Raw genomic sequence first — 22,207 nt, 5'->3', positions numbered from 1 at the left:
GGATGCACATAAAATGGGAACTATTTCGGAAAGGGCATCCCACAATACAAGGACCCCCAAAACAAAACATAAAGTAAAATGTAAAAGTAAATTCAATTAAACTATTCAGTGGAACAAAATAATGTGTTAAGTTGAAGACATATATGCATGTATAGTGCATCTGTAAGAATAACCATGGTGTCTTCATGTTCCTGGCTACAATGTCTTCTGCACTGCACCACCATCTATGAGCCACATGGAACAAAACGAGAAGAAAAATACACACATGGAAATATCTACGCTTAAACTCAATTTAACACACCTCTTTTCACTTGCTGTATTGCCAGACGTTTGGTGTTCCTCTGAAAGCAGAGCACATTTTAGGGTCTGGGTGGTATTTTTGTCTTTTTCCTTCATCCCTTGGAAGCAGCAGGTGAAAGGTTTCTCTTTTAGAGTCATACGTTTGGAAGCTTAGGGTTTAATATTCCAGTTAAGGGGGTGAAGCTGTTGGACCGCCTATTAGAATTTCTGGGTCAGCGGATTTGTGGTCAATCCAGCTTCATGAAACCAAGCAAAAGTCAAGTGATGTAACTGTGGATACAATACTTTATTAGCTAATGTGACTGAAGGAGTTGGTAATCACTGACTAAAACATGATCTACCTCCTACTCTCCAGATGTCATCATTTAAATGCACATTCAGCAGAACGCTCACCTTTCACACTAGAGATAATATGTTCATGACAATCCTATTTTACACCGTTTCTGGTCTCAGGTTTCAGCTGAAAGCAGTACTCAAGTAGTAGTTCCCTGCATCACTTTACACCTGCAGCCGTTTAGCATCACAGACAAACACTGAGGCTGTCATGGCAACTGAGGTATGTAATATTATGTTAAGTGAACCGATGCTAAGGCACTTGGCTCTGTTTGTTGCTGGCAACCTGTTTAATTGTAGGCTGGAAAGGAATCTTGTGACCCCAGCTGGGTCTTGAATACAGACGCCAACCACAACAGGCTCTGTCATGAAATTAGAGGGTCTTCAAGAAGTTCATTGACTGGATTAGCCTATGTGATGAAGCTAAACACAAGAGGGCACACAAATCTAAGCACATGCAGTTATGCAAACTGTTCTTAATCTCATAATAAACTGCGTTGAGACTAAAGTCTTAGTGATGGATAGAGGAAGCAGAAGTGATGAACACAGTCTTAACATTTTCTCTGCAATCACCTCAAGGCAACGCTTCACCTCTCAGCTCTCTCTCTCTACTGCTCATTTTGGGAAGTAGAGAGTGCGAACACAGCTATCCATCAGCTCACCTCTCCCTTTGATTGGTCGCCATAACAACATCACCATGGTAATCAGCTTGCATTCTATTTATGTGATGATGTCAGCCAACGGGGAAATCTACAAAACTGTGTTTTCTTTGGACATGCGGTGACAGATGCAGGATGATGGAGGAATGTAGGCTGTCACACACCCTAATGTTTGGACTTTGGTTTTGCATGCACACACACACATGGCACATCACCTAATCTGACACAATGGTAACAATTCATAAATCTGGCTGTCAATGGCAGAGGTATGTTCAACACCTCTGTATTTGAACATAATCTTATTATATAGTGATGTAACATGTCATTGTTGCCCGATGATTACCCTGTATCTCAAAATTTGGTTTGGATTGTGGATTGAAAAAATATACAATAAATGAACTACTTAAACTATTATATTAGCAGAAAATTCATGCAAACATTGCTATGTTTCTCAGTTCATGAAAGGTTGACATTATAAAGCTACATTTTCTTTGCAGAATAGCAATGATGTGCAAAAGTACTCTGCGTGTGTGCATGTTTGCGTGCATTTGTGGGTGCACGCGTGTATCGGGAATATTCTGCGGCTGAGAGAAAATCACAAAGAGAGAAACGGATAAATAGAAGACCAAAGAGTATGGAGGTTTTTGAGATCTTGCGTATGTAAATGGACATTTGTGGGGTCTTATGTCAGTCTCTGGTAATCAAACGTGTAAACAAAGAAACACAGGTATCAGAAATAAACAGCAGGAAAACAGCGCTATGAAGCCTGACAATGACTCAGGAATAAGTCAGGAGTCTGTGAAATCAATAATCGGAGAGGAGGAGAAACAGCAAGGGGTCAAAGTTCATAAGAACACAAAGGTCACAATAATACTAATACAGATGTGATGTTACAGCTGTAAAATCTAGGAAGACAAGATTCAACACAAAGCTCTAGAGGCAGCGGCCTCGTGAATGGGAGATAAACAGCTCTGTGGTGGGGGGCTCAGAGTTACCAAACTCAACGCTTTAGCATACAGTGTATGAGAACTGGTTTCAAATAAACAGTTTTACAATTAACATGTGTGTAATAGCCACTACTGAAAAAGCTTAAGAACAAGAACATGGCGACACACAGATCCAGGAGGAATTTGCAGGAATCTGTAAAGTGGTAAAAGAAAATCTAACTATCCTCATCCTAAAAAAAGAGCTTGTAATAAATGCTTTAATTTTAAGATTAAAGTGATGTATGTGTTGCATACATAATCCTTACCTCAGGGCAGAAAGAGATTTACAGATATCATGGCCAGGCTTTCAACCTGTGCATCCTGCTCAGCCTGCTCAGCCTGCTTGGATTATTACACCAGATGCTTTTACCCAGCCCAGAAAAATACCCTCATTCACAGAAAATAATTAAACATTTACTGCCTGGTGCAGGGCCTTCCCTCTCATATTTTAGAGAAACTTAATAAAAGCATTTGTGGTTATTTCACTACCTACCTACAGACAGACAGACAGACAGACAGACAGACAGACAGACAGACAGACAGACAGATAGACAGACACAGACACACAGACACACACACACACACACACACACACACACACACACACACACACACACACACACACACACACACACACACACACACACACACACACACACACACACACACACACACACACACACACACACACACAGTAAAGGCTCCTTAAGCACATCTGTGAGCCAGAGATAGAGCACTATCTGTCCAGAACGTCATTAACTACCGCTGCTCTAGATTTATATTCTCTCAGTCACGCCATATGAGCTTGTCCAATTATATCCTTAGTCTGGAGATCATCTGCATAGACACAAACACACACCATAAAATCATAATATCTGTAAATGAATTCCCTTCTCCATAGGCACACTGTTTATCTGATCAAGAGGGCATCAGAGCTTGCTACCATGGCGACGACACTGCAGCGCCACATGAGCTTAATATCATGATCATTAATGGAATGAACAGTGGGATTAGATGATGGTATGAGTCGTACTGGAGTCGATGATGAAATTAGCAAGTGAACAAATGTATAGCACAACACAGTGGTGATGCTTTAAATATAACTCACAGCAACAGCACTGCCATCTACAGGCTGAGGAGAGACAGAACACCTTCAACTCATGATGTTAGCAGCGTGACCCCTTAATATGAACCAGTGTCTACCAGCAACTCCCAACAGGGTCCATGTGCACGAGATGTGAGACCTTTAATCAAAGAGGGATTGTTTTCTGAATAATTTCCGTATGTCCTAAGAGGTAAAACTGTACGATATTTCACAAGCAAAGAAGACTGTACGTATACAATTGTGTAGCTGACTATTTTCTACACACGTTATCATGTCTTGACCTGTGTGGGGGGTCCTGATCGCCAGGTTGAGAAACACTGCTGTATACCACCTGACTCTATATGACAGATATTTCTTCAGTGGTGGAACGAAACTACGTAAGTACTGTACTTAAGCACAATTTTGAGGTAATTGTATTCTACGTTATATTAAACTTTTGTACAATTCAGAGTAACACATAGTGTTTTTAATTCCACAATTTTTAGTTGACATCTTTCATTGCTGGTTCAGATTTTAGATTAAAAAAATATGATTAACAAAAACTAATATGCATTTTCATAGATGAAACTACCCAACACCATATTAACTTATTAAAGTTGGCTTATCACGACCAGCTCCAACATTGAATGCTGCTCACATGTTAATGCATTGATAACAACTGCCCAGTAATATACTGTTACATATACAATAGTGTAACAGCGACATTCTACATGAGCTTTGATACTTTGCCTATATTTTGCTGATAAAACCTTAACTTAAATAAAGATTGCTGGACTTTTACTGGTAACAGAGTAGTTTTACATTGGGAAATAACCCTTCTACACAATCTGGACTATGGTCATAACATCTACATCTTACATCTTACAACTTATTCCCTGTTATATAGTGTTCTCATTGTTATTCAATCAGCCATTCTATAGATTATAATGTTAATATTTCATACTCATAGTTAATATTTATTTATGATCTACTGCACTGTTCAATCCCTGCACTGTTCACCATTGCACACAGTCTACCATAGTACCTTCTGTTATCATGGTCACTGCATTTCTGAGAGTAATTTTTATTTTTATTCTTATGTATGTGTGATATATGTGTTTGTTGTGCTATGGTTGTCTAAGCTACTGGATGCCTAAACTTTCCTTTGGGAGGAATAAACTATCTATCCGTCTATCTATTTTTATTCAAGTAAAGGTTTTGAGTTCTTCTTCCATCACTGTCTTTATCTCACATCAACCCTCTCCTATTCCCTCTTCTAGTTTACATAATGTGTCTAATGCAGATAATAAATTAATGTCTTTGTTGGGTAATTAAATGCAGGCAAAATAACATAAATAATTTATTCCAAGGGAATCCCAGTATATTTCTTTATACAAGCAATACAAATGTGCAACGCCTCTTTAAAAACATGACAAAAAGATAAAATGATCTCCAGTAAAATGCACTTATTAGCCACCACAGAAAATATAGTGGATTAAATGTAGACTTTCTCAACATTAAATATCTTAATCTACTGTTTTTTAGTTAGTTACTGTACATATCATATGTATATATAGTTTTATACACGTGTCAAGCAGTTACCTTGCTCTTCAAATTGCATGTCAATCATGTGTAAGCTTCAACAAGTCAAGCGTGATGTTGGTTCAACATGGGCAGAGCAGATCTTTACGGGCAACAGTCAGTTAGGTGCTCTTGCAGCAGTTTCTGCGCCCCTCCTGCGCCTTGCTGGGGGGGTTGGACAGGGTTACAGCACAGATGGAGCCACGGGTCACCTCTCTGCTGGCCACCTTCTTATGGATCGCTGGAAATAAAACATAAGATGCCAGGTTCGCATCAATAAGTCATTTAAAGAGGATTTACTGATGACATACTGACTGAACATACCTTTGAGGACTTCATTGAAAGCATTTTCAACATTGGTGGAGTCCAACGCTGATGTCTCCATGAACATTAGACCTCTTTTCTCTGAGTTGGTCCGGGTGGGGTGAGAGCAAGTAAAGCAAAGATCCCAGTTAATAAAAACTTAACATATTACATGCGCAAAATTTGCAACACTGAGCTTAAATAAAATTTCCATTGTAACAATAAACCTGTAGATATGCTTTTATAAAAAAAACAGTAAGATAACCGGTTCTTAACCAACCTGCAAAGTGCTGGGCCTCCTCTGTAGGCACAGTCCTAAGGGTATCCAGGTCTCTTTTGTTTCCCACCAACATGACCACGATGTGAGGGTCAGCATGGTCGAACAGCTCTTTCAACCATCGATCTACACTCTCATAGGTCAGGTGTTTGCTAATGTCGTAGACCAACAGTGCTCCAACCGCTCCCCTGTAATACCTGAGTCCAAACATACAAGAGTTGAAACTTATGTATAATATCACAACAATCCACTAACTTGTAAAAGAATTGGACCTTTGGCCCACATATTTCTTCAAGAGTGTAAGAAACAGGCAGTAAATCTACTTCGGTTTGTGTGTGTGTGTGTGTGTGAGAGAGAGAGAGAGAATGAGTGAGAGTATGTGCACCCACGCTGAGGTGATAGCCCTGTAGCGCTCCAGACCTGCTGTGTCCCAGATTTGAGCTTTGATGGCGTAGTTGTCCAGCTGAACAGTCCGCGTGCTAAACTCAACGCCAATGGTGGTGCGACTGTCGTGATTGAACTCATTCTTGGTAAAGCGAGCCAGAAGGTTGCTCTTTCCTACGCCAGACTCTCCTATCAAAACCACTAAACAAGCAGAAACAGAAGAAGCTGCAATGCATCAATTATAAATGCTTCACATTTAAAACACATAAGTACATTACATTAGTATTAGTTTGCCAAAACTATAACGTTCTGTGATGACTCAGATATTCTAGACACGTGTAGACTTGCTGTTACTGTGACATCACAAACATGGCCCTCTGTGATCGACTTTGCTTTTAAATCAATGACTCGGAAAATCAAGGGTGGTTTAAATAATCATACAAAGCACACAGGTCTGTTAGTAAAGCAGGTCATGTAAGTGAATGTTTCTTTAATTGGTCAATGGTCAAATGGTTTAAAGCCAAATGGTCAGAAAGCCTTCACCTCCTCTTTTTACTTCCTTACCTCTTCCTCCAGAAGTGAAGTAGGCATGCTTTAACGACAACTGAACTGACAAACGCTATTTGTCTTATCTTTTTTTTTTTTTTTTTTACACAATCACAGTTTAAGTAAACATGACTCACCTTTGAAGACAAAATTATACGACTCATCAGACCCCATGCCTCATTTAGTGGCACAGTCTATCCGGTAAGATACTTGTTCCCAAAGTAGAAAAGAGTTACAGAGACAGAAAGAAAGAAAAACACAGCCTTACTCTTGTTTCTCCCTCTCCAGTGTGGAGAGAGAGAGACAGTGTAGAGGCAGAAACAGAGGCGAAAAAGAGAACAGGTTCAGCTGCTTCCAACCGCTTTCTTCTTTATCTGTGGATAGAGGTAGCTGTTGTTTAAGGACAGGAGGAAAGGCAGGCAAGAGTCCTGTGGCCTACCAATCCCTCATCAGCTGACACCTGAGTAAGGGCCGGGAAGGGAGGAGAGCAGGTGGAACAGGTAGAACCAGCAGCAGGTAGAGACTCCACCCATCCATTATTTTGAATGACAATGAACCAGCCAGGTCGATCAGTTTACTAGAACGCAACACCACGTTGCCCTTGTCTGAAGCCAAGGATGTGGGTAGAGATTTGATTTGGCCTGCAGTACTAACTTTAATGTTTGAGTTTGAATGAAAATTTAATAATTAAGGAAGCAGCCTAAAACCATTAATACTAATATAAAACAGTGGCAACCACCAAATTTAGAGTTAAGGGTTACAAATCAGTTTTTTTCTATGACATTATTGAGAAACATCTGTAACATGAAGTGTTATCCAAACAAACAGGGCCTAATGTAACTTTCTATAAGACCATTTGTTCCCCCAAAACAGATTATTTATACCACAATATGCAACATTTACATATTAAACAAGAAACAGAAGCAGATCATATTAACTCTATATGAACTTCCAGTCCATCAAGTTTGAATGGAAAGCTACGGGCGTCATTTTACACCATCACAAGGCTATAATCACCTGACACAGGGCATAGACTGTTTTTGACCATGTTTTATTCTTTTTTAGTACAGTACTGTTAAAAGTTAGTTCCAACATGTTCAATTGTGAGATGGATTTTCTTTTTCAGCTGAGGTCAACAGACAACCACAACTACAAAGCTGAGATTTTCAAAAGAAAAAGAAAAAATAACCTAGAACTTGAATTTAGAAACTTATGGTGTCACCATACCATAACTGTTTGTAAAGCTCTTACATTATTTATTCATTTATTTTCACTTGATTTCCATGTTTATTTAATGCGAGACAAATCATAATTATCTCTAGGTACTAACTGCACCTCAAAAATAATAATAAAAAAGAAGATTCAGATTAAAATGAAAGGATAGCTTGTTTGTTTCATTCATATTCATTCTAACAGCTTCCTCTGCTTTGGAGCTGCTACAATGTGATATTTGATTATGGTTATTGTCCTGGATGAGGCTGAGTGGAATTTATTGGGGGTTTCTAATGAACCCACTGAATCTTTGCCGACAATGCTCTTATAGGGCAGGGAAGGACAGAAGGCACAGCAGTGGTGCCCCAGAAGAAAAAGACACTGAGTACCCATGAGTGGGCACTTTTATCTGGAATGACAAATTACAAGTTTAGGGAAGTGTGAAGGGCGTCATTTTCTTAAGCACTTGCAATAAATAGTTAAAGTTGTTGGGCAAAAACAGCTATTTATGTAGAATCTCGAGTACGTGGGGGAAAAGGGAGGAATGGGGTTGAACGCCTGAATATACAAGATATCTTCCTGTTCTTGTTCAGGATTACTGTCTGTATACCAGTAAATGTTCATGAATTGATTTGCTAATTAAATGCTAACAAACCGCTTTACAATGGCTGTGTGAAACAGAGCCAACAGCCAATCACATCACATGGGTTTATTCTGTATTATGTAAATGTTTGTCTGCAACACTCGACTCCAGTTTTATGTAATGAAAACAATGAATGAAAAAAATGGTTGGGAGTCCCTTTTCAGGAGAGGTTTTCGCTTCTTTTCTCTGCACCAGAACACCCCTCAAGGTGAGAGTGGTTCAGTCCAGCTCTACAGCAGCACTCTGGGACAGAGATCTGGTTGGATGACGCCAAAAAGTATGGGGACTAGGGAATGATCTGAGAACAGATGTAGAATGAAGGTCTTACAGATCCTGCCCAAGTTTCTTCAACAAAGTTTGGGACAATACACTTAAATTTCTCTTGGTTCTCTGTAGATGCTGGGTGTGTTTATGAGTTAGGTATGTATGCATGTGTCTGTGTGTCAGTATGTACTGTATGTCTTTACGAGGGCTGTGAGCCCAGCAGTCTCTCAATGGCAGCATTGATGTCTCCTCCAGTAGCGATGAGGGCCTGCAGGTTGGCCTCGCGGTTGATGAAGCCCATGGCGTTCAGTTGATCAAGCTGGGACTGGAACCTCACCTCAGGGGTCTGGGTCTACAGGGGAAGGGAAATGAATGGAACTTAAAAAAAGCATACAGGTGTGAACAATGTAATATTAGTGCATGTGCATATGTGTGTACCGTTGCACTTCCTCCTCCACCTCCTCCAGCAAACATCTGGAGCATCTGTTGCATCAGCTGCTGCTGGGCGGCGTTTGTTCCTGCACTGCTGGGTGAGGAGGCCGGGTTCTCTGTGGGCATGCCGCCACCTGTGGGTATGCCAGGAATTCCACCAGCGATTCCACCAGCAATTCCACCGGGCATTCCACCAGCGATTCCACCGGGTATTACACCCGGCATTCCTCCAGGCATTCCTCCAGGCATTCCTCCAGGCATTCCTCCGGGTATTCCTCCGGGTATTCCACCAGGCATTCCTCCGGGTATTCCACCAGGCATTCCACCAGGCATTCCACCAGGCATTCCACCAGGCATTCCACCAGGCATTCCACCGGGAACTCCACCAGTCATTAAACTAGGGCAAAAGGAAAAACAGAAGAGTTGAAAGAAAAAAAAATGCAAAAAAAGAAACACGTGTATATCCGTCTGTGAGAGCATACCTGGGCATTAGGCCTGGTGCTTCTGTCTGCAGTGTCTGTAGACCCTGTTGGATCTGCATTAGAGCTTGCATGGCCCGTGGATTGGTCATCACTGACAGGGCTTCTGGGTTCTGCATCTGCAACCAAACAGAGAGAGTAGCAATGAATTAACCAACCAACCTATCAACCGATTAGCAGTCCATTAACTGTACCCTAACTTTGTGAAAAGACAACACCTCAACCACGTATTTGCCAAATGTTTGGTATTCAGACCTAGCGCTAGCATTTTAGCTGGCAATACTATCTACACAAATTATGTTACTTCCTTTATATTTCATTTGTTAAAATTTTAGCCCTATATCCTAACAAGACTTTCTTTTTGATTTGAATTTCCTTTTTTTATATTTATTGATCATTGTTGGAGGTGCCTGAAGCCTATGACTGACTGGTAAAGACACTTAAAAAAGAACCTTGAACATAGAGATTATGAGAAAAGAGACTAGTGGCTTATCAAAAAATCTGAACTGGTGGACAAAAATGTAGATATCTACAGTCCTAGAGAAAAAAAATGTCAACACGTGATGATAAATATTGGTGTGAGTTTAATATCACCTGGATCAAAGCTTGTTACAGTATACTGCCCCCTATGGGTCAATGAGCACTATTATTTGTTATGTTATGAGAACCTTCTTTGTTTTATTGGGCTTTGGACTGAAAAGTGTGTGGTACCTGCTGCAGAAAGATGGGCAACTGAGATCTGAACTGTTCCTGCAGCTGTGGGTTTCCAGCAAACAAGGGGTTATTCATTAAAACCTGGTAGAGAGAAAGAGAAAAACAGTGTAGGTAAATGTGTCATTCCATATCTGACAATGCTGCATACGCACCTTGGCAAAGGTTTCAAACTAAATGTTGATAAACAGAAATAAAAGCTTTAGAGTCTCCCCCATCATTCACTGTTTGGGTAGGCTGCAACACTACACTGTAAGGTTTTTCTGGTTTGCCTTACATTCAGTCTTGGTTGTTAGAACCAACTTAAGTCAGAGCTGTGTTGTTTGTTCTTTCTTTCAACTTGCTGCAAGTGCAGTTGAGCTTAGCATAAAACCCTCTGTTGAATATCCACTGAACATATCTGAACAACAAAAACTGAATCCAAACAACCAGGATTTGCACTGTAAAGTGACTTTATCCGTGGGTATTTTCTGTGTGGTTGGTGTGTATGTTGTAGGTTTCTGTTTTATACCTGGGAGGCCAACTCCGGGTTTTGAGACAGTGACTGCATCATGCTACGCATGTAGGGAGCGGACAGCATGTTCTGCATTAACTGAGGGTTTTCCGAGATCTGCTGCAGTAAACTCTGCATGCCCGGGCTGTTAAACATCCCTGTAACACACAGAAAAGAATGGAGTTTATTTATGTACTGTACATGTGTATACAGCTATGTAAATAAATTACTCAGCATGCAGGTGTATTGAGATTCATAACCTGCTCCGTCTTACCATTGCCCAGACTGGCGGGATTGATGCCCAGAGGGTTGGACACACTGGGGTTGGTGCCCCCAGTGGTGCTCGTGCTTCCTGTGGTGGCCCCTCCACTCTCAGAGGGGTTAGAGGAATTTGGAGGCCCCCATGGATTAGGCAGGGGCTCCCGGTTCTCCGTCCTTGATGGCTGGGCACCAGACTCAGAATTCCCACCTAGAGCTGAGAATGGGTTGCTACCAAACTACAGGGAAAGAGATTGGACACATTTAAAATACGTCGAAACATAGTTACACTGGCAAGAAAAAACAGACAAATGTGTGAAAACAAAACGCTAAGAAGGATTAGCACAGTGCAAACAAAGTATTCGGTCAGTAAACGTCCATCCCAGATACCTGTTCCCGGGCCGCGCTGAACATGGGTTCCTGTATGTCTGTGTACATCCTCCGCAAGGCATTGTACCCTCCTGGGATGCTCTCCAAGTTGCTCAAAGCCCGGTCCTGGTTCCGCATCATTTCCTGCATCATGGCCGGGTTCCTGGCTAACTCCATCGTCTGGGAGGTAAGATAAATGGAGAGAGGAGGAAAGTCACTAAAATGTCATTATAAAAAGAAGAATTCAAATGCTAAATCCTGAACTATTCATTTCACTATGGCCGTTCACAGGTCTTAAAGAGGGGGGGAAAATCCTGAGCTTGAAACTTTTTTTTGGAGGGGGGGGGGCTCCCACAGCGTAATGTTTTAATATGCACTCATTAAAGTTAATTTGACTGGCAAAACAGTTAAAGTCCTTCTTACATTACGCAATATTAAAAGTCATTTTTAAGAAGCAAAAAGTTTTGGATACGTTTTTACTTCTTCCAACCACATATCAAATTAAGAGTCAATGTAGATTTTCATATTGTAATAACATAATCCATAATCCTACATTGAACAACACTTTCTAGATGTATTGTTACTTTGGCCAGGCCATCGTCAAAAAAGCGAATTAGTACGTTCAAGATCTTGTCCATGTTGGCATTAGCTGCTTTGTGTACATTTATTAAAAACTTGGCTGTTTAGTTTTTCATATAGCTAGACGTCTAAACTCTGGGCCAAGGCCGTGTGTTTAAATAAGGGCCATGCTGATTCCCAACAGACAGCTTTGTGTAGGCAGTTTGGGCTTTAGATATAGTTTACAGTGGCCATCGTTAATGACAAATCGCGTTCCGCTATGATTGTGCACACATGTATGTTTTTATCACAAACACGATCGGTCACCCATCGATGCCGGTAACGTACTTGTATGATAGAGTGCACGGAACGATGCTTTGTGACTATCATCTAATGACTAGGAAGCACTTTCTTACTGCTGCTGCCGTACAGCGAGTATCTTTCTTGAACATACGCTGCAGCCTAGTGCTAAACGACTTCCCGTCTCCACCCTTTTCCTCTTGTCCTCTATTCATGCACAGCGCCATTTGTTTTTAACTCCTTTCTCAACTAAAGCTGTATAATTGTAAAGCTGATGTATCTACATTTTTTTTGCTGCGTTACCACGGAGACCACACACTGCACTCGTGCTTTTCGGCAAGGACCCGCCCTACTTTCCATCTGATTGACTAGAACTTGTTTCGTTGGTATGTGGAAGTTCGGTGATTGGTTAAACTTAAAAAACTAATCCCATGTGGACTTTTTAATTTAGTTATTTTTCTAAACAGTCATACCCCAGCAATCCTGCACCAGGCCCGAGAACTTTAAGCTCTGCGTTAGAGTTGTGTTCCTCTCATATGATTGGTAGGTGAAATCACTTGACTCGAAAATATAAAACTGCATGCAAGTTGCCAAAATTATTCATTTACTTTTCCTAACAACCGCACGCCGGCAATCCGGCACGGTGCCGGAATACTTTAAGCCCTGTGTTGATGTCTCGTGCGAAGAACAGCTTCCTGCTTTGAGCACCTCTCTTTCAAAAGAGCCTTGTAGGCGTCCTGAGAGTCTCTGCTGCGGTTCTTAATTGCTGCACGTCAATTGGATCGATCACTTGCAAGTGCCTCCCAGTGCCTCCCACTTTTCCAGGTTGGTGGAGGAGACCTTAAGATCTCTTATGATGGCGTCTTTAAAACGTAGACGAGGTTTGCAGGGGGCATTTGCCAGCTCGTCATATAATGAGATTTTAGGGAGGCAAGTGTCATTCATTCAATAAACATGCCCGGCCCATTGGAGGGGGCGTTCACAAAGGATGGTGAACAGGTCACTGGAGCCAGTTTTCTCAAGTATGACAGAGTTTGGTCCATGGTCCTTCCATCATAGAGCCAGTATGGAATGAAGGCAGCAAAACAGGAAGGCATTGATGCGATGTTCGTGCCAGTAGTATGGTGTCCATGTCTCAGTTGCGTATAGTAAGGTGTTAAGTACGTGTATGGTATACACAGACTTGGATGATCAAGGAGAGGTTCTTGTACCAAACACGCTTCCTCAATTTGCCAAACATTGATGATGGCTTCCCAAAGCGCTTGCCAAGCTCTGCATCAAGGTTATTGGTGTTTGAGACTGTGGAGCCCAGGTAGGAGAATTTGTCCACCACAGATAGAAACGTGTTGTCAATGGATACAGCAGGGTACAAGGTTGCAGGTTGGGCAAGGACAACAGTTTTTTAAGACTAATATACAAGCCAAACTATAGACATGCAGAGGCAAAAGATGAACAGAGCAGTTGTAGATCTGCCTCTGAGTGGGTGACAAAGGCAGAATAATTAGCATAAAGCGGTTCACGTACCAGAACATGGCGTACTTTGGTCTTTACCCGCAGTCTGGCCAGCTTGTGCTAAGTATTTCAATTACCTGTCTCATGAGCTCAGGGTTGTTGAGCATGTGGGAGATCTCAGGGTTGCGTTCCATAAGCTGTTGCATCTGAGGGTTGGCCATGATCATCTGTCTCATCAGGTCTGGGTTGGACATCATGTTCTGCACCAACGGGTTCTCCATGATCTGAGAAAGCATCTCTGGGTTGGACATGAGCTGCCTCTGCATCTGCTGCTGCAACTCCATGAAGTTAGCTGAACCCATGCCCATTCCAGCTAGGCCGGCCAGGTCACCAAAGCCAGCTGAGGGAGACCAGATGGGTGAATGATGGTTACACACATTATCTTTGTGGGGCTAAACCAATGATGGGTGTCTAAATGTAAATAATTACAGACAGGTGGACTCACTCAGTATGTTGGGCGTCTGTGCGGGTGGTGCAGCAGTGCCAGTAGAGCCTGCTGTGGACGAGGGGTTGGTACTTGGACTAGAGGTGGAGGTATTGCCTGCTTGAGTGGAGGTTGAGCTAGAGGCCGAGGTGCTACCGCCATCTCCAGCCCTACGGAGATCATTTGTAGATGTGTGAGAAATTTTGTGTTTATGTAAGCTGAACGTGTGCCTGGACACTTTAGTTAGATTTAGATTCATTGTCACAGAGGGGCATTTGTTTCCTCAGTTATTACACATAGCAACATATAGATACACACATAGACACACACAAATATGGTCAGTTAAAAATAAATGCAACAACAATTGTTCACTGAAATCAACACCAAGATTGCATGGCAAGGCAAATTCCTCTTTGTTACAGGCCTGCTACAAAATTATAATAATGTAGCCTTACTTGTGTGCTGTCTTTATGACCAGGTGAACCGTCAGGCCATCCTTGATGCCGTGTTGGCTGAGGCTGTCGCCATCCTTCAAGATCTTCCCTGCAAAAATCAGAACCAACTGGTCCTGTTTGGCTTTAAACCGCCTCGAGATCTCTTCTTTAAACTAAAAGACAGCAATGAAGAGAGATTAGATCAAAAATTGAACATGGAGGAGGTGAGAAGGAAACAGGAAATTAAAAGGATAATATCAAAAATAATAAAATGGTTACACCTCAGTAATGCTGCTTGAATTCCTTTTTGTTCTGTGGCAACATTTAGGCCTTACAATTTTTAATAAAGTCATCAGTACTCATTCTATTAGTAGTGGTCTAAACACTCCAAATCTAAAAAATAATGGTTTGACAATTGTGAGAAGCACAATTCACACAGAAAATGTTTTTTGCCTAAAGGAAGCTGCGCTCTTGTTATATATTTTATTTTCATTGAAGATAAGGACTATTATATTAACACTGCCCTTCAATCAGCTAAATGTTGTGCCAACACAGCACAGAGGCTCATTTTAATTCATACAATATAAATGTTGATAGCTGAAACAAATGAGACCACCAGCCAACATAAGATCAAAAGTAGAATTTCTTTCAGAAAGTTACTAAATCAAAAGCGGATGAATCTCACATAGGTGCTTTATGTTTTTGTTTTAGTTGACACTGCTGACTTTTTTTTTTTGTTCTATTGCTATGTGATTTTAAATAGCAGTTTGCTTTTATTATTGTTTTGTGAGCACCCCTGGAAGACTAGCAACCACTTTGTGGTAGTAGATGAGGATCCATGAAAAGAAAAGAGAACAAAGAATGCTGTTATTCACATCAGTTCTCAGCTTTAACTATTTCACACCACTGGAATGTTGTGTGAAAAAGTTTGTCTCAGAGAATGTAAAATTTTCTGTAGTATAAAGCCGCGTGTAGATAAGGACGACAAGACACACTTGCAAGTGAAAGATCTAAGTCCAATGTTTGACCATGAAACACACGTGAATATACTATAAATATGCAAAACACACACATCCAAAGAAAAATGGCTACTTAGTCCACACTGTACTGATAATAGCTTGACTAGTGTGTGAATACATGATAGCATTATGGTTTCACTGCAACACGCCGCCAAGCCACCCGCAGCTCTGAGAGTATCTCTTACTCCATGGTAAGCTGAATGACTCAGTGGCAGCAGTGAGAATGTTCTAGAGTATTAGCAAGCTTTAGCATCGTCAAAACCGTTAAGCTGTAATGGGAAATGAAAGCGAATCATCATATCCCCCATCCACAACCGCTTTTGTGGTTTCTATAAAGCCATTATTGCTTGAGCGCAAACCCGTCAGCTGACACTTGTTTGGCTTCAGTTAGCTAACGTTGGCTTAGCTCGCAAGCTGAGTAGGCTAACGTTGCCTAGCTATCTGTTACCGTTAGCTGGCTAGCCGGTTAGCCATTTCAAAAAATAATATGGTTGTATCTCTTTACTGGATGTCAACAAAGTTGATAACGCCGACCAATTGTTGACCCAAGCGGTCATACTTTCATTACACACAACCTCTTTGATTGTACACACTATAAGTTAGCCGGTAAGAGTGACGACAAATGCTAACACGGCTAACTACTAACGTTAGCTTCGTGGCTGAAGTTGTGGGCTGGGGCATGACGTTAGAGCACAAGCTAGCTCCCCTCCTGCGAGATCATCGACCAACCTGTGTGACAGAAGCATCTTCTGCGATGGCGATTTCTTCTTTGTCTTTAGGGGTTTTTACTGTGACCTTAATAATAGTTCCCTCCGATGCTTCAGGTGTATTATTGTTGTTATTCCCAGGATCTGCGGCGCCTTGGTCAGCCATCTTTACTCCGCCGATGGAACAGCTCGGGTCTGGCTGGCGTCAGCTTCCGGGTCATAAGAGGTCAAACCTCTTTTCCAGAAGAGAGTCTCAGGAGTTCCCACGTCGGCCTGGTTTCCGCACATCCATGGTTTTCCCCTGAATTCTTTGTTGTTGATAAAGGTTTATGTGATGTTTGATGAGGTGCCTGTTAGATCATGTCTCTAAAAGCGGTAGTCAGGAGAGTTTGAGAGTCTGAGCATTTAGCTATTCTACCCAACATGAATGAAATGTGTGGATTTTCTGCTTTACCCTATTTTAGATACTGTAAGTAAAATAAAATACAAATGTAGACAGATTAATAAATAATGAAAATAATCACTTAATGTAAAAAATGAGTTGCAAAGTCCAAGTGAAGTGGTTAAGTCAAGTGAAGTCCACTTTATTTCGATAGCCCAAACCCAACATCCCAAAACAGCCTCAAGGGACTTTATAATCTGTACAGCATACAACGCCCTCTATCCTCGATTTAGTGGATAAACTCTCCACCCAAAAAATAATAATAGGGGACAAATTTAAGACCTCTGGGAGTACTGTGCGTTTACGACAAATCTGATTAATTAAAAATCTTACATGCTCCAGTACTCAAGAATCAAAGAGTGTTAAAATTAAGTTTTGCTTACATTTGAGTTTAAAATTGCATCAAGCTTTATTAACCAGGTCAACATCCAATTTACCCAGCTCCAAGTCTAAAAAACAAACTAGAGTGTCTACGATTAATTGCCAGTGTTATTTAAACACTCCCGGCTGTTTCTGAATCTGAGGAGACAAATTGTCCTCTTGTTACATTTTTATGGTCATCCTCACATCAGCAATTGCTCTGTGTTATTGCTCTGTGTTATTACATCATTCTGTGTCTGCATCTGTTGACTGTATGCTTATAGTGACTGGCAGCCTTATTACCAGTTTTGACCAACCAATGAATTATGGGAACACAGTGTTGCAACCACAGATGGGAATAACTTTTTTGTCATAGATGGCCGGGCGCTGGCGGCGGTATCTCTTTACTTACGAATACATCTGAAGATGCCCGCAGGATCCCTAATTGTCTGGCTTCTTCCTTTATTGGTTTATGGGCACCTCTGGAAAGGATACACCCTACCTGGCCAGAGTATTGGGGAAGCCTAAAGCTGGTCTTATATCAGACATTTTAAACAATAAAACAATGAGAATTTGAAAATAATGATGTTAATGTATTCTGTCTGACTGATGTGGACCTGTTCAGGATTCATTTGGTGAGACTCCTCTGTTGCCCTGGACTCGGGCCACAGGTGCAAGCAACAGTTTATCATGGACAAATGCTTACATTGTGCTCTCTTACATTTTTTCCCTTACCATTTTCTCTTGATAATTGTTGACCCATATTTATACTGAGAGGACCGGTTAAATACCGGGCCTTCCTAAAAAACACATAAATTCAGTCAGACCTGAAAGCTGCCCAGTTCCCAAAGTCTAATCTGTGTACCAAAGGTAGTTCCACTGGAGTAGTTGGGCCTTAAACCTTAAAGCCCATTGGTGGGGGTCACTTCTCGTACCTTATGGCCACCAGTCCCTACAGTATCTGCCCTTCATTTTTTTTACAGACAGACAGAGATTAAAATATGCCCTCACCTTTGTTCATGCACATACACAAACACATGCAAACAGAATATCTTTTATATTACTCATAATCCCTGACCTCTGTTGTTACAACAATTTGTGTTAAAAAAATTACGTGTGTTTTTATGTTAATCTTTTGAATACAAAATTTGTAAAGTTCACTTTTTGTAATTGTTTTTGTGAGTCAAGTTAGTTGCTGAAAAAGTTATTTTCTAAATATTCATCTCAAGTCCTGCAGTCCGTAAGGTCTCATTAAAATATATATTTTGTTTGATCTCAGTTAAGATAATTCTATAGCAGAGCTAGAGAGACTCTGAGTGTATAGAGCGCTCGCTCTATATGTGTCCCTCCATACGCCACAGTGTGTCAGCACTGAAAGAAAAGTGAGTGTTTCAGCATTTTGCATTAAAACAGACAGTCCTGCATACCTATGCACATCCCCAGTTCTAGACCACACCATTTATAAACAACCAAAAATAAAACAAAAAAGAAACATGGACCACCACCCCTTTTCCAAGGCCCCACAAAGCCCACACTCATAGTCCCAAGTGTACAGAGTCACATGAACGTGGTCTCATTCAAGTGCATCCCCCACAGGGAGACTGATTGCTGCAAAGGATTTGCTTTCATCGACAGAAAAACGAGTGAACAACTTTTTGGTTGTCGTATTGTCTGTGACTCTCTCTCTTTCCCCCCAAGTGTGCAACAGCAAGGTGGGCGGTAGAGAGGGTGCATTTCCAGAAACAAGGTAAGGGACACAATTTTGTGTGCTTTTTGTGTGTATCCTAGAGCATTACATTTTCACCTATTATGACTGTGATTGGACAGACGCTGGCAGAATCAGATAAAACCTCATTACAGCTGAACAAGCACTGGTGTGACATGAGGATTGGGAAGGGGAACAACAAGAAACTGCAACATCGTAGCTTTTAATTTTTTACTTGCACCTGTTAAGCGATGGTTCCACTGAAGAAAAGGTAAATATGTTGTATTACTGTAAATGTTTCTTTATAGAGTATGTTGGTCACAAAGCAGGGGCTTTAAGCAGCCAGAAAATGTGCTTGTTGCGTGATCATATTTATGGCGTGATGTTTTCAGTTTGGATGTTTGTCCGTAATTATGTGGATGTTCTTATTGTGGAATGGCTTTATGATTGGCTGGCATCATATGTGGTTTTCAAAAGCTCAATGAACTATTTCATTTGACTAAACAGATTTTACTATCACAAGTTACAACCCCTTTTTTACAAATCCTTTATGAATTGTTGACAGCATTTGTATGACCATGTGGAGTATTCATACATTTTTTAAGATGCCATTGTACAGATATAGTGCCATGTAACATATACAGATAGACAGATAGATAGATGTCTTAAATTTGACTTTTACACTGTAATTCTGTGTGTGAACGTGTCTGCAGTACATGAATAGCAAAACTTTTTTTTTTTTAATATAATATCTGCAATACCCTTGATTCATTTTTTTCTCTCCATTTTCCCTTACTACATCACAGTTGCTCTGCGGCAGGCCCCTTATCTCAGCTCAAGATGTACAGCTTCATGGGAGGAGGCCTGTTCTGTGCTATTGTTGCTAATATCCTGTTGGTGGTCTCCACTGCAACTGACTACTGGATGCAGTACCGTCTCTCTGGAAGCTATGCCCACCAGGGTCTGTGGAGGTACTGCATGTCCAACAAGTGCTACATGCAGACTGACAGCATAGGTAAGGACACTAAGGATTTCTTTTAAAATCTTGACCCCCCCAACCCACAATTTTAATGTCCATGTAATTTTGACTACTGACTAATGCTAGAGACATGCCTTTTTCTTTGTGTGAGTAATGCTTTCTGATGCCATTTATTGCTAAAGGTTACATACTGTATCTGGTGATTTCTGTCTGTTTCCTTTCAGCTTACTGGAATGCAACCAGGGCCTTCATGATCCTTTCAGGGATGTCGTGCTTTTCAGGCATTATCGCTGGCATCATGTCATTCGCTCACTTCTCCTTGTTTGAAAGGTTCAACCGCTCTTTTGCTGCAGGAATCATGTTTTTCGTCTCCAGTGAGTCTCGGTTTTTCTGAACCCCCCCCCCTCACACACACACGCACACACACACGCACACAATAACCTCCATCATAACTGCAATGTACTTCCCTGTCTCCCTCTTAGCTTTCTTTGTTCTGCTGGGTATGGCCATTTATACTGGAGTGACAGTCAACTTCCTGGGGAAGCGGTTTGGTGACTGGCGCTTCTCCTGGTCCTACATACTGGGCTGGGTGGCCATGCTCATGAACTTCTTTGCAGGTGAGAAGGCACAAAGGCTAGGAGTCAATCTTTGTCCAGACATAAAGTAAACCCTATGCATCATTCAGAGTTATCAGAGAGGTCAGAAGAAGCAATAATCACAAAAGCTACTATAACATATATTGTAGACAATAACCCTTTTTCCAACATATTTAGAAATCTAGTATTAATTAAATCTAAATACGTATTTAAAGCCAAATTGTATACTAACCATTGTTAATATACTGATTGAATTTAAATTTTTTATCATACATATGTGCATCATCAAATGCATTGCTTCTGTCTGTTGCAGGTATTTTCTACATATGTGCTTATAGAATGTGTGAATGCAGAAGAGGAAATGGCCCGCGCTAGAGGGAGATAGACAATTTGTAAAAAAAAAAAAGGACCATGACACTTTGAGATGAGGACAAACAAAAGTTGGAGGACAAAAGTGTTGACTGATCTACCAAAGAGATGATGTTGGATGCTGCTCCCGTAGGCCTTTGAGGGTCTGCTTAACATGTTTTCTAGAAGTGGATATTGTTTGACGATAGCAAACAGGATCTTAATTAAAAATAATCATGTTATAATTCTTGTAAGAGGATATTGGTCAAATCTAATAAAAATAATCACTGTAAATGGGCAAATTCAATAAAGATGGTCGATTGTTAGTGGAATGTTTGCAGCTGTATTGAAAGGCCACCAGGAGATGGCAGCACTAAAGCACTCCACTAGAAGTACCAGAGCAGAGCACTTGGATTTGATGGCAGATGTGCATTACTGGTTGAGACAGGGTCAAATATCTGATATGATTGCAGACTGTTGAGGAACATCAGTCATTTAACAGTTGTAATCTCTAACTATTTACATTGGAGAAAAACATGCATCACAGACAACTAAAACTATATTTCCCCTCAGGAAATGCTTTACAGTATTAGGCGTACTATATTGTGGGAAGGTATGTATGTAATATTAGTCTAAACAACAGAGAACAACACATCAAAGGTATGTGATACATATGTGTGTCTCAGGATTCCCCCTGAAGCTATTTGATTTGTTACTGCTTCAGAACTTCTGACAAGGTTTCCCCCACACTGTGTATGCTCTTTATGAAGTTGTTGTTTAAATGGGAGAAGGCGTTGCCTTTGGCAGCCAGCATGATCTTCCACAACATGTTTGTTGACATCCCCTGAGTACACTCAAGTACAGGCAGCACATGCAAAAGTGATGATTGTGTCTGCATGTGTGCTACAGCCACTGATTGTTCCACTGCCATATCCTTCATAACAGCTTCCTCCTTGTTTTAGTACTTGTCCATTCCTCCTCATCAGCTGGGCGGAGAGGAGCAGTAGCTGCTGGGGTAATGAATGCTTTGGCTACTTGGTGACGCAGAAACAATGAGAGAAATGTAAACAGTCACTGGACAGATCCCTTGATCCAAGTTTCCATTCTTGGTTCCTGTGGCTGCTCTAAAGAGATAAGCTCTGTAATACGGTGTGCTTTTCTCCTGATTCTTTCATAACCCCACTCTAAAGCTTTTGCTGAGGCCCGTTTTTAATAACCTGTGGGACAACTTGGCAAATGGTCACATTTTAGCAAATCAAGTAAATGATTAGTATTTGTTTACTGCAGAACTACTACTGGTTACAAAGGTTTTATTACACTGGTGGTATAAAAACTGAGCATGTGAGGATGGTGGTTGCCTTTGTGTTCACATGTCCCTTCACTTATACACTAAGTAAAATGTGAGCAATTATCATATATTTCTCTAACACATTGGGTAGTTTGCATTGGGTGTTTTTGTAATGGACTATAGAAAAAGATTGAAAAGTATTAATAGTTTCCAGTTCGAAG

The 22,207-nt window shown here is 41.0% G+C and overlaps 3 protein-coding genes across 5 annotated transcripts; 1 reads left to right on the top strand and 2 right to left on the bottom strand.

The window, feature by feature from the left end:
* Window positions 1-4,709: 4,709 nt before the first annotated feature.
* LOC117957354 (ras-related protein Rab-25-like) lies at window positions 4,710-6,901 on the bottom strand. The gene is made up of 5 exons (XM_034893034.1): window positions 6,591-6,901; window positions 5,913-6,108; window positions 5,527-5,720; window positions 5,268-5,348; window positions 4,710-5,184 (listed from the first exon to the last, which is right to left on the bottom strand). The coding sequence occupies exons 1-5, from the start codon at window positions 6,625-6,627 to the stop codon at window positions 5,066-5,068; spliced, it is 627 nt and encodes a 208-aa protein (XP_034748925.1). The 5' UTR covers window positions 6,628-6,901; the 3' UTR covers window positions 4,710-5,065.
* Window positions 6,902-7,485: 584 nt separating this feature from the next.
* On the bottom strand, window positions 7,486-16,519 carry LOC117957351 (ubiquilin-4-like). The gene is made up of 12 exons (XM_034893031.1): window positions 16,291-16,519; window positions 14,564-14,715; window positions 14,130-14,278; window positions 13,762-14,024; window positions 11,336-11,494; window positions 10,962-11,184; window positions 10,706-10,845; window positions 10,195-10,278; window positions 9,487-9,602; window positions 9,272-9,401; window positions 9,011-9,199; window positions 7,486-8,924 (listed from the first exon to the last, which is right to left on the bottom strand). The coding sequence occupies exons 1-12, from the start codon at window positions 16,432-16,434 to the stop codon at window positions 8,772-8,774; spliced, it is 1,902 nt and encodes a 633-aa protein (XP_034748922.1). The 5' UTR covers window positions 16,435-16,519; the 3' UTR covers window positions 7,486-8,771.
* Window positions 16,520-18,620: 2,101 nt separating this feature from the next.
* LOC117957355 (lens fiber membrane intrinsic protein-like) lies at window positions 18,621-20,744 on the top strand. Of its 3 annotated transcripts, XM_034893035.1 has the most exons (6): window positions 18,799-18,817; window positions 18,898-19,046; window positions 19,582-19,790; window positions 19,979-20,128; window positions 20,237-20,371; window positions 20,664-20,725. In XM_034893035.1, exons 2-6 carry the CDS (start codon window positions 19,027-19,029, stop codon window positions 20,723-20,725), a joined length of 576 nt encoding a protein of 191 aa, XP_034748926.1. In that variant the 5' UTR covers window positions 18,799-18,817; window positions 18,898-19,026. The 3 variants fall into 3 exon arrangements, with proteins under 3 accessions (XP_034748929.1, XP_034748926.1, XP_034748927.1); XM_034893038.1 differs by lacking the exon at window positions 18,898-19,046 and having other exon boundaries at window positions 18,621-18,817; XM_034893036.1 differs by lacking the exon at window positions 18,799-18,817 and having other exon boundaries at window positions 18,848-19,046; window positions 20,664-20,744.
* Window positions 20,745-22,207: the final 1,463 nt, after the last annotated feature.

The sequence above is a fragment of the Etheostoma cragini genome, chromosome 14 (assembly GCF_013103735.1).
Source record: "Etheostoma cragini isolate CJK2018 chromosome 14, CSU_Ecrag_1.0, whole genome shotgun sequence".
Taxonomy (NCBI): domain Eukaryota; kingdom Metazoa; phylum Chordata; class Actinopteri; order Perciformes; family Percidae; genus Etheostoma; species Etheostoma cragini.
This window is presented reverse-complemented; position numbering and strand designations above follow the sequence as displayed.

What these genes read in the sequence shown, in the direction of transcription:
- LOC117957354 (XM_034893034.1), bottom strand. Translation starts at nt 6,627, where the DNA reads ATGGGGTCTGATGAGTCGTATAATTTTGTCTTCAAAG. An exon ending in GTATAATTTTGTCTTCAAAG is followed by an intron (nt 6,109 to 6,590) that starts GTGAGTCATGTT and finishes CTGCTTGTTTAG; the next exon opens with TGGTTTTGATAGGAGAGTCT. An exon ending in TACAGGGCTATCACCTCAGC is followed by an intron (nt 5,721 to 5,912) that starts GTGGGTGCACAT and finishes GTTTGGACTCAG; the next exon opens with GTATTACAGGGGAGCGGTTG.
- LOC117957351 (XM_034893031.1), bottom strand. Translation starts at nt 16,434, where the DNA reads ATGGCTGACCAAGGCGCCGCAGATCCTGGGAATAACAACAATAATACA. An exon ending in AAGATGCTTCTGTCACACAG is followed by an intron (nt 14,716 to 16,290) that starts GTTGGTCGATGA and finishes GCTGTCTTTTAG; the next exon opens with TTTAAAGAAGAGATCTCGAG. An exon ending in ACAGACGCCCAACATACTGA is followed by an intron (nt 14,025 to 14,129) that starts GTGAGTCCACCT and finishes GGTCTCCCTCAG; the next exon opens with CTGGCTTTGGTGACCTGGCC.
- LOC117957355 (XM_034893036.1), top strand. Translation starts at nt 19,027, where the DNA reads ATGGTTCCACTGAAGAAAAG. An exon ending in ATGGTTCCACTGAAGAAAAG is followed by an intron (nt 19,047 to 19,581) that starts GTAAATATGTTG and finishes ACTACATCACAG; the next exon opens with TTGCTCTGCGGCAGGCCCCT. An exon ending in GCTCATGAACTTCTTTGCAG is followed by an intron (nt 20,372 to 20,663) that starts GTGAGAAGGCAC and finishes TGTCTGTTGCAG; the next exon opens with GTATTTTCTACATATGTGCT.